Genomic DNA, 10,879 nt, shown 5'->3' with positions numbered 1-10,879 from the left:
CGCTGTGTCGGGGACCACAGTGCCTGCCAAAAAGTCACAAGATAAAGTTCACAGTCCATTTCTGTCTTCTGCGTTTACTGTACCAAAATAAAATGAAGCCTCTTCCCTTGTTACGTCATCAACTTCATTTACTTCTGTTGAACGGCACCTTGGCTCCCAATAAATTTTCTACACACTGACCTAATGGCAAGACAAAATGTCTTTTCTCCTGTTGTGGTTTTCCACATTTGCCCCATATTTGTGCTCCATGGCTGCCTTTTACTTATGTTTTTTATTTCCTCATCTTTGTTATGACCTTCGTCCTTTGGTATTACTTTTTTGTATCGGTGTTGTGTTTTCCACTGTTGGCTACCGATTTGAATGGTTCAGCTCATGTATGTTGTACAATGCCTCCCTCTGCTGGCTGATTGCGGCTCTACAGAACCTACGACTGCACCACTCCGCTATTTAAAGCAACCCTGGCATTACTCTTTATTACAAGTACGTACCTACACTGTGGACTTCAAATGACAGAACAGTGGAAAAATGGCAGATTTATCCAACGTGATGTGATCTGAGGAAAGAGTGACTTATGTGTGCCACCCACAGTACATGTGTTTTAATTTGTGTACTAATTACGCGTTAATTTATATTTCACCTTATGGAAAGCGCTTTGTTACATCTCAAGCTGTTGTGAAATGCGCTATATAAATAAGGTTGTATAGTATTATATTGTACACGTATTTTTCTAATATTTATAGTCAAGGCAACACTTCATCGTGAAAGCATTTCTACAACATCCTTAAGAAGGATGAATAATTTGCATTTCATTTAGTTTTTTTCACTCAAATTATCATTGTTGTCCTTATGAAAGATGATACAGGTAAGAGTCATGAGACAACACAAAACAATGATCTCAATTGTTATTTACTGCACCATATATGTACACGAAAAATACTCAAAAGGCATTATGAAATAAAACAAACACATAGAACTTATAGTGAAATTGATTATTCGGATACCATTGCAATCTCTCTTGCCTTTCTTGCTGCTTTTCTCTGTATTAGCAAAACATCAATCTCCAAATGGCTACTGAGTGCTTCTGTATAAGATTATCTGCATCATTAATATACTGTACAATTTGTAGTGATTAAGAAATTAAACAGCCCTCATGTGTAATTATGCCATAAAAAATACTTAAAAAGTGTTCAATCCATGTAATAAACATTTTAAGAACACGTTCCTTTAGGATGACAAACAAAAATTTAAAAATACATTGGCCACTTGAAAAGTTAAAGCAGCCTCTTAAGAAAATGCAGATTAAATTGTTTTGGTGAAACACCAGCACAACTTGGGTCAGTTCATTTAGATCGGGTCAGATTCTTAAAAAAAATAAGCACAGTGGGCTGAACTTTGTCTCTCTACATCTCTGTTAGCCATGATAGGGCAGTAAACACTTTCAAGGAAAAGTTATACAATGAAATTAAGATGTTAGGAGAAAAAAAAAGGAGCATGACAAGAACAGTTGTAATATGAGAAAGAAATGGTACTTTACCAGAGTAAAGTCAGAACTTCTCAGAAATCTGCCCCAAAGCACAGTTGTGTTAGCGAATCACGAGTCGGAACTGACAGCTTTACGATCTTGAGCCAAAAACTATTACCTGATTTCTATATTGACGTAGCAGGTCGAAGATGGCTTTGTTTTTTTCATGGTAATTTTGACATCAGCCTCTTTCCTTTGAAAAAATACTTCATTCTTGTCATAGCATTCCGAGATTATTGATGTGACTTTTTGACTTTTCCTTGGGGTTTTTAATTTTTACATTTTTTTTTTTGTTTGGCCATAATTGCCGTTCAGAATTTCTCACAAAATATTACTCTGACTAATATTTTTTTCCCCTCCAACAGGCACTTTATTATAAACTAAAAGTGCACGTGTGGATAAACCTTTCAAGTTAGATCTACAATATATATTTTGTTGGTACTTACCCTGTCATTAACGCAACATTACTGTACAACATATAGAAATAAAGAATTTGTTTGAGACATGCTTAGAAACAAGAGGCAAGAAAGCAAGAGAGAACAATAACATATCAATAATGTGCAAATGCATTACGGTCCGTTCAGACTCCTTGCAGAGTCAATTCATCAAATGTGACCCTTCTGGGGCTCCAACGTGCAGGTCACACTGGACCAGAGTACCGAACCTTCTGTGAGCCTCGCCTGTCACTGAACTATCTGGGGCATCTCACTCCAGGCTTTGGCCTTCTTCTTGGCCAGAGCCATCCACGGTGGCTCATCCTGGGGCAAAGATGGAGGTGGGAGACCGCGCTGAGAAGCTGCAGACGGACCAGAAAGTGCGGGAACTTTTGAAGCCGGCGGCGGAGGGTTGGTTCTTGATGAAAAAGGAGGCGAGGTGAGTGTCGTGTTCGGGGTCGGCACTGGCTTGGGTTCTGTGGGGGGTTTGGACAGAGCGGGCGGGTTGGAGCTTGAAGGAGGTTTTATGGGAACTGGAACGGGAGTAGGAGGGGATAGTGATCGATGGAGGAGGATGGCCTGTGGTGCAGGTTTGGAGGTGGCTGAAGGAAGTGGGCTTTTGGGGGTTACAGGGCAGGGAAGTGGTTGAGATTTAGGAGGTTGGGGTGGCACTGGAGTCACAGGCGACAGAGACTTCCGAGTCTCGTTTTCTGAAGTCGATGAAGACTTACTGATCTCTGATGAACTCACTAGAGGAAAGAAACATTTTCATTGTGAGCATTTTTAAAGAAAATGCAGCTAATTGTTCTTTAAATCTGTGATTTTCAAACATTTTACAGCACCACCCAAAATAGACTTAGCTCTCCAATAACACCATTATGACCAACATTCAAATATAGTAGTCCAGTAACGTCATGCCCAACTTTTTTCTGCTGCGGACTCGTTGAGTATCCATAACTTTTGCAGACCTCGAATAATAAATTAACTGAAGTTACCGCAATTTTTTTTTCTTACATTTGTGCGTCTGCTCCAAAGTGGTTGTGGTCTGGTAGTCCCAAGTGGTCATCAAAAATGAGCCAGAGGTTTTAATCATAAAATATTTATGTAATATTACTGTCTGAAACAGTAATATTATGCACAATTTGAACATTAACACTGCGTTCAAATACCGGTAAATAAGAGTTACAATGCACCACTCATAATACAAATCCCATAATGCACCACTCACGCTGCCCCGCTAGTCCCACTCAGCACTGACAGGGGTAAGTATAGCATAGCAAGGCTCAGGTACATCTGAGCTTGCCCTCGAAATGGCCAAACAAAAAGTGGACTTTGACAGAAGGCTTGGGAGACAAAATGTGCGCGTGTGTGTGCATTTCATTGTGAGTTCCTTCCTGATGTTTTGTTAAGAGTGTTCAGACCTTTTCCAGTGAATTCAGGTGTTTTGGTGCCGGGTTCCTTTTTTGAGGCCGAGCTGACGTATATAGGGAGGGAGGACTTTCTGTCTTCTTCCTCCTGATGACAAACAAGACATTCATTTGTACAATCAGCTCGAAATGTATGTGGCTGTCATCCATGTACTGCATGCGTATGAAGCAAGAGGGGGGGGGACAAAAAAAAAATCATCAATCATCAAAGCACATTCCCAAGCTGAATAGTGTTTTTAAACCGAAAATCAAACAGGTGACTTACTTGTTTGATGGTCATCTCGTCCAGTGAATTTTCTTTATAGATCTTTTGTTTCTGTCTGGCCATGGAGATCCAGCTGGGACCCTCAGATGCAGCAGAAACAACGCGAGTTGCAGCAGGCTCTAAATGAGCCACAGGGTTAGTTTCAATGGAAGTTGCGCGTCAAAGTTAGTTTTGGGCCCATGTTCTCTACTGTGCGTTTGTATGTACCTGAGAGCCGCTTGGTTTTCACTCCGGCCTCCACATGGACATCTGGTTTCTTGGGAAGGGCTGGTTTGGTGCCGAGCGGTTGACTTACGGAGGGTTTGAAACCGGTCACTTCAACTTTACAACTAACAGTCTGCGTTGGAGGCTCAACAGGTGCCTAAAATGAGGGCACATCGAATGCAGAAAGAGGGACAAGTTCATAGCTGCATGGCCTATTTAAGCCACAAGGAGTCGCCAGATAAACACTGCAAATTTTACAGGGACTCCAAACGTGTACAGCAGCCAACATCACACTTTTCAAAGGATGTTTTTAGGATTTGTTCATGAAATAGAATAAATCATAAAACCCCTCTGGCATACTTGACAAGTTTGCTCAAATAATTATTTGTTTAGATTTTACAATGAAATGGTTTTCTTGCTACATAGGTATTATTAACTTATGAACTGTTAAGACCTTCATGAAATTGTAATATGAAATGTATAATGTCTGTTCTTGTGGCATCTTTAGCTACATAAATCAGGTTCTGTTTTGTGGTGGGAAAAAAATGGTTTAACCCCCCCCCCCCAAAAAAAAAAAACAACAAAGTTGTGGATGGCCTATACCAGTGATTTCTGGTCAGCAGCACATTGCCACTGGGATTGTCCAACATCACTTTCAAAACAGCAAAAAAAAAAAAGTCTAATCATTTTTATGATTCTTTTTATTTTTTACTTACAACAAATAATGTTTCATTGTTCATCTATGTCAGCGACAGACACAGGCAAAAAATGAAAAGATATCCCACTAGATTGCAATTGGTACGAACAACCTGAGTATCCTCCATTTGCCATTTCAGTATTATCAATCAATCCAGAACATGTAATCAAAAGTTAAAGGTAAAACAATGAATCCCAAGAGACATCATGAAGAGATATATATATATATATATATATATTTTTTTTTACCTCTGTGTTTTCCTCTTCCGAGCTGAAGCGGTGCAGAACCGCAGTCTTCCTCAGCCTTATTCCAAAGGGAGTGTTGTAGTTTTCCTCCATCACCACAGCGCTCTCTGACCATAAAGTAGAAGTGCATCATGAACTGTACGTTAACATGTTGGAGGTGTAGAAGATACTACTACGGGACATATTATGGAACATTTACTTTTTTCTTTTGTTTGTTTAATGCAACCAGTTCTCCTACGCATTGTGCAATTAAACCACCAAGTAAATCTACTGAATCGTATGTTTCTGAACATGTATGACATCATAATTAGTACAGCACATTTCATTTGCAGTTTGGATTGGGTATCGGGGGATCGGGGGAGATGCTCAGGAGGGAGACTCGGAATCTCGACAAGTGTCCAATGACACCACAAAAAGTAGCTATATTAGTTGGTCACTGCTTTAAGAACGTTTCTTGAGGGGTCAGAAATTTGCTGAATAAAGCAGTTGCTAAGTGGCCACACTGAGTAGCTCTGCCCTTGGTCGTCATGGTAACAAACACAGTACTTGGCATTTATATTAGACAGTTCTGCTCTTTGATTTCAAACTAACTGTTACTTTTGTAAGGGGATGTCTACTTTAAATATTCACATGGGAATGGGAATCAGTGCGGGTGCGAATAAACATACAAGAGGAATTGAAGCCGGCTGCATTTGCCACAAGATGGCAGAAAAGCACTAATTTTGTCAAAATAAACCTCTTCAATTCAAGTCAACATGGTTCCTTGGCACCAAGATAGCAGAAAAAATAATGCTTTTATAACTTTGGCTTGAGCACAAAACTAGTCAAATGGAGATTTTATTTCAGCTCACCAAAAAAAAAAAGAAAATGGTCAATTTGTGAAAGCCAAACTGTAAATATGTATTTGGGGGTCACTGTACACCTATTTAGATGACAGTCATACAAAGTATACACACATTTAAAGTGCGTGCAGTGGACTTATCCTGGAGTTCGGCTCAGCTTATCCATCATGTTTGCTCACCTTCTTTGGCTGAGCTTTGCGCTCTGACCAAGTCCTGGACCACCACATTTGGAGCTTTGACAGCAGTCCCACCAGCCGCATTTGTTTTCACACATTTCTCCATCTGGGCCTCCACCTGTGGCTCCTTCTTGGTGGTCTCCTCCACATGCTCATCTGCAAGCCCTGTGCTGGGGGTTGGCAATAATGAAGGGGGTGGGGTCTCTTTGGCCTCCCCACCAGAGAGAGATCTCTGCCAGGCGGGGGCGATGGTGAAGCGAACTTTGCTTTCATTGGGACTTTCCAGTGACTGGTTGACTACTTCTTCCTCAGGTGAGGGAGGCATAGCTTCGTCCACGGCAGTATCAGCATCACAGATTGGGGTCATCTGCTCTTCTTCTATTTCTGTCAACGAGTCAGTGGTCTCTTTATCGGCATGTTGCTCTATTGTTGTAGAGGGAGATGCCACTTGGGAGTCTTCATCAGTTGGGGACAAACTGCCCGACTCTGAGCTTGGAGAGACCAGGTTCATGTGGACAGCAGTGGTCTCTGTGTAAAACAAAGTCTCAGTGGGAGTGGCATGTTCTTCAGGAGTGATAGTCTCACAGGGAACGGCAGTCTCTTGAGGAGTGATGATCTCAACGGGAGTGTCAGTCTCACGAGGAGTGCTTGTTGTACTGAGAACGAGGGTCTCGCTGTCTTGTGAAGGACATTCAAAGTGTGAAGAAGAGGATATTGTTTGGTTTGATTCCATTTCTTCCGTCATCTCCAGCAACTGTTCCTGCTCCACATCTCCATCCTTCTCCTGAACTGCTTCTTCCTGTGCTTCTGAATGCTGCTCTTCATCATCCTGCCCTCCCACCTCGCTTGCGTTACTTTCATTGTCATTTTCATTGGGAGGAGTTTTGCTTCCGGGTACGATGTCGGCTACCGGATCACATGACTCTTGAGGTGTTTCAACATCATGTGTGTATTGTGCGTTATGCATGGCATCAACATCTGCGGCTTCACTTTCCTCCCTTTGCAATATGGACACATCACAAACCTCGTGGAATGATTCAACAGGAAGTATTTCCCACTCTTCTTCTGCCTCTTCCATCCACTGTTGTTTTATCTCTTCATCAACTCTGACCTCATGACGCCCTCCTTCCACTTCAAGATCTGTTAACGTCTGCTCTTCCTCAATTGCTCCAGTTTTTTGTTCTTCCCAGTGGTTTGATTCTGTTTGGTGCAAGTCACGTTGCTCTTCAGGTTTGACTTCTTGGGGTGAGTCTTCTGGCGCATCGTCTGACTGGATCTGAAAGGAGAAACAAATGAAGTCATTTTTATGCACATATTCACAAACTACGACACGTGGAGTTTATGGGATTGTGCACATATGTACAAGGGGTAGAATACTTTACACTCATTTACAAAATGCAGGTCCTTTCATGGGCAGACTCCCATACAACGACAGTAATGATCAGATGGGAGTGGATGGTCAAATACTGGTAAGAATAGAACACTGTTTTTACAGTTATTGTCGTTTGTAGTGTTGTACAGGCGTTAAAATACTTTTGCTATCCATGTCCCTTTTATATACTGAAAAATAAGCAATAAGCATTCTCAAAGATTTAAAGAGTTCAAAACCAGATTTTTCTCAAGCGTTTTACATTTAGTCAAACGAATACAATAACGGGGAAGTAGCGTAAACATAAAAACCAAAGCAGCAATGTTAATTGAACAGCACAGCATCAACACTTGGATCAAATATTTACATACATTTTATTTGACGACGAGGACTAAAAAAAAAAAAACTAAAAAAAAAACACTTAAAATAAGATGTTTATGTTTTCTGTGAAAGGATGCATCGATATGTTAATAATAAAAAAGTACATACACAAGGCTGACTGAATCTTTCCACGACGAATTCCTCTTCCTCCTCCTCTTCTTTTTCATCATCATCTTCACTTTCCTCCTCTTCATCAACATGTAGACAAGGAGTTGTCAAAGTGGCAGCCTCCTCCTTCTCCTCTTCCTCGCTGGACCGATCCAGTCGGAGGGTATCACAAGGAGCAACTTGAAATGCAGGCTCATCCTTCGCCACCTCTTCATCTTCGGTCCGATTGTTCACTTCCCTCATCTCCAGGACAACATCCACAAAGTCCACACATGAAGAGCAAGACGGTGAGGGCGTCTTGAGGGATCTTAGCACTTCCTGTAAGAAGGAGCTGTCACCCTCCACACTTTCCCCGAGTCCATTTTCTTCTCCCAGATCTGCTCCATCTATGTTGTCTTCTTTTCCATTCACAAGTGAATGCTCGGGAAAGTCTTTGTGGCCAGCAGGGGGCTCAGGTGTGGCTCTGGAAGCAGAAATAATTAAATTCTACCAATAGAGGAACCCACAACAATGGGAAGAATAAAATGAGGAAATTATGTTTACACACCTGGGACTGTCCAGAGAGGAGCTTCTGGTACTGAGTTCAGGGGAGGGTGGAGACTGAGTGTCAGCTGTCGCCGTCTCTGTATGACAGGAAGTGTCCTGAGCGAGTGAATCATCCTGTTCTGCGTCCGACTCATCCGCTCCCTGCAACGAGGGCTGCTCTTTCTCCAGGCTTTCGTCCTCCTTCTCCTGCAGCCAATCTCCACTTGCATCTGGATCAACAGGCAGAAAAAGATGAAAGAGACAATAGAAGGAGATGGGAGTAAGGAGGAAGAAGAGTGGGGGAAATCACTAACCTCTTATCGCCTCTTCCTCTTGTGCCTCTAAATTTTCTGGCAAGGGGATGCTCAACGCTTCATCCATCCCATTGTGTTCTTGAGATTTAATCTCAAGCCTCTGCAAGGACCAGACATAAAGTTTTAGTAACATCAGCACTAAACAGGGAAACTATTGGTGCAGACAGTGAGTAAGGAAACAAGCGAGATACAGGTCAAAACTATCAACGTTCTCTTACAAAACTGATTCTCACAGTGCATTATATAGGGCAATGGCTCTCAAACTTTTTACACCAACTACCACCTCAAAAAAAATTATTTGGTACTTGGTCCAAGTATTCATCAAAAACGAGGCAGGGGTTTTATGCCTAAAAGCAGAGTATATTTAAAATTATGCACAGTTTGAATAAAAACAGATACATTAGTACACTACACAACTCTAGCTAAATGAGAGAAAAATATAACATAGATTTTGTAAAAAAAAGATGAAGCACCCTAAAAGTAACAACAAGAATTTGCATTAAATGAACAAATAATCACTGGTCAATCAATTTTTTGCAGATTTTTATTTTATTTATTTATTTATTTTTTTTAAATCAGACGTGCAAGTAAACTTTTCTAGATGATTTTTTGCACTGATTTAAGATCTGCCCTTGATTTTTATCTCTACCACTTCAAATTTTAATGATATTAATAATAATAATAATAATTACAGTGATACATTTATTCATATTTATGAATTAAGGTTTAGTTTTTTTCCTGCTAGATAAGCTATAACTTACAAGGCAGGGTAAACTTCATGCAAGCTCTGATAGGTCAGACTTTGACAAACAAACTTAGTCAAAACCACAAATTAAAACATCTCAAAAACCTGATGTACGAGGAAAAAAGACTTTTTAAAATAAGCGTCAAAATAAGTTTAGGGACACATGAAGGCACTTCTGATTAAAATTAGCTGCTAAACAGTGTTATTATTTTTTGTTAGGTACACATGACAGCCAGGCCGGTTTGTTTGAAATTAAAAATAAATAAATACATAAAAATAAATGAAATGTTGGTGAAGAAACACTTTTGTTGCACTGTAAATGCAAAAGCTTTGCCTTAAAACAGAGAACATTAATGCAGTTATGCTGTGGTGGATGCTACTGAATAAAAATCTTTGGAAACACACCGGAAGAACAGTAATTCATCAGTCAGAGGTGGAATTGGCTGGTAATTGCGTAGAGTTTGGATAAGGACATCTTCTATTACAGCCTGACAGTGCCAGTGAACAAAGCATTGATCAACAGAGCAAGTCCAGACTTTTGTGCAATGTGCAGAGTATAAGTTGCGCCTATACGACATTGAGGAAACATTTTTTTCCTCCCAACAAATATTATTATATAGGGTAGGGTTTCTAAAACTTGTCTTAGGAACTAAAATGGGTCAGAGTTGCTTCTTATTGGAGAGCTGACTGTCACAGTAAAAATGCTGAAAGCTATGTTATTGATCATCAAGCAGGCCAGGCACGCAACATTTTCAGCATGTCGATGCAACAACAGTTTGGCACCCAGGGAAGGACCATTTTTCAGCAGAATGACAAATACACAGTACATTCACTATTTGTGTTCTTACACTGGCAGGTTTCCTCCTGTTGCAGGCCTTGTGTCTCAGGCCCAGCTTGTGTTTGGCAGCAGAGTTATCCAGACAGCCAAACGGGCTTGCGGGCTGACTGAAATCCCCCGGAACTGTCACCAGGGGGCTCACTGCTCTGCTCGAGGCCGCACAAGACAACTGGGGAGAGAACAGCAAAAGAAGGTTTCAATTAAATATTTCACTTTAATTATTTCACCATCTATCTTCTATTGCGCTTGTCCTCATCAGGGTCACTGGAGCTGGAGCCTATCCCAGCTGTCAGGAGGCAGGGTAACTAGTAACATGATAAATAATTGTGAACATTGCATTTGGACAATTTAGATACCGCAATAATCCGATTGTGCATATTTTTGGGCGAGGAAGAAAATGTACACAAAAATGGTGAAAATTCATACCAAGAGCTCCAAGCTTTGATTGGAGCCTGGAACCTCTAGAATGTAATTCAGACATACTTACGACGAGAACACACTTTTGCCTTTATCCGATAGTAATAAAGAACCCATATTCAAGTGGGACACTATTTACAGAAACTTATGGAAGATGTTCTGTTATAAAAAAATAAAAAATCTTGGCAAAATGAAACCCAAATACCAACTGTAACCACAACGTTGTCTGCCATTGTTTGAGGAGATTAGTTCCAGACAGTGCAGCTCACATCACATAGTGTATGAGTCACTGACTTGCTGTGGATTTGAGAAGGAAACTTCAAACCATGAAATGATGGTTGGTTGGTGTTGAAAAGTTAAGATTCTTACT

General features: G+C 40.7%; 1 protein-coding gene across 8 annotated transcripts in view; it reads right to left on the bottom strand.

Annotated features, from left to right (window-relative positions):
* Window positions 1-890: 890 nt before the first annotated feature.
* LOC148337964 (uncharacterized) overlaps window positions 891-10,879 on the bottom strand; it is a 42,936-nt gene continuing 32,947 nt past the window's right edge. For 7 of the 8 annotated variants that reach the window (XM_088294262.1, XM_088294263.1, XM_088294259.1 and 4 more), the window contains 10 exons: window positions 10,103-10,261; window positions 8,510-8,609; window positions 8,218-8,425; window positions 7,671-8,133; window positions 5,816-7,088; window positions 4,798-4,901; window positions 3,856-4,009; window positions 3,649-3,767; window positions 3,378-3,471; window positions 891-2,705 (listed from right to left, as the gene is read on the bottom strand). In XM_088294262.1, the coding sequence (XP_088150388.1) occupies window positions 2,206-2,705; window positions 3,378-3,471; window positions 3,649-3,767; window positions 3,856-4,009; window positions 4,798-4,901; window positions 5,816-7,088; window positions 7,671-8,133; window positions 8,218-8,425; window positions 8,510-8,609; window positions 10,103-10,261 (3,174 nt within the window). In that variant the 3' untranslated portion in view covers window positions 891-2,205. Of the gene's footprint in view, window positions 2,706-3,377; window positions 3,537-3,648; window positions 3,768-3,855; window positions 4,010-4,797; window positions 4,902-5,815; window positions 7,089-7,670; window positions 8,134-8,217; window positions 8,426-8,509; window positions 8,610-10,102; window positions 10,262-10,879 lie in introns of all 8 variants that reach the window. The other variant, XM_088294266.1, reaches the window with a different exon arrangement.

This window comes from Idiotropiscis lumnitzeri, chromosome 4 (genome assembly GCF_059441095.1).
Source record: "Idiotropiscis lumnitzeri isolate Australia: NSW breed Sydney's pygmy pipehorse chromosome 4, RoL_Ilum_1.0, whole genome shotgun sequence".
Taxonomy (NCBI): domain Eukaryota; kingdom Metazoa; phylum Chordata; class Actinopteri; order Syngnathiformes; family Syngnathidae; genus Idiotropiscis; species Idiotropiscis lumnitzeri.
This window is presented reverse-complemented; position numbering and strand designations above follow the sequence as displayed.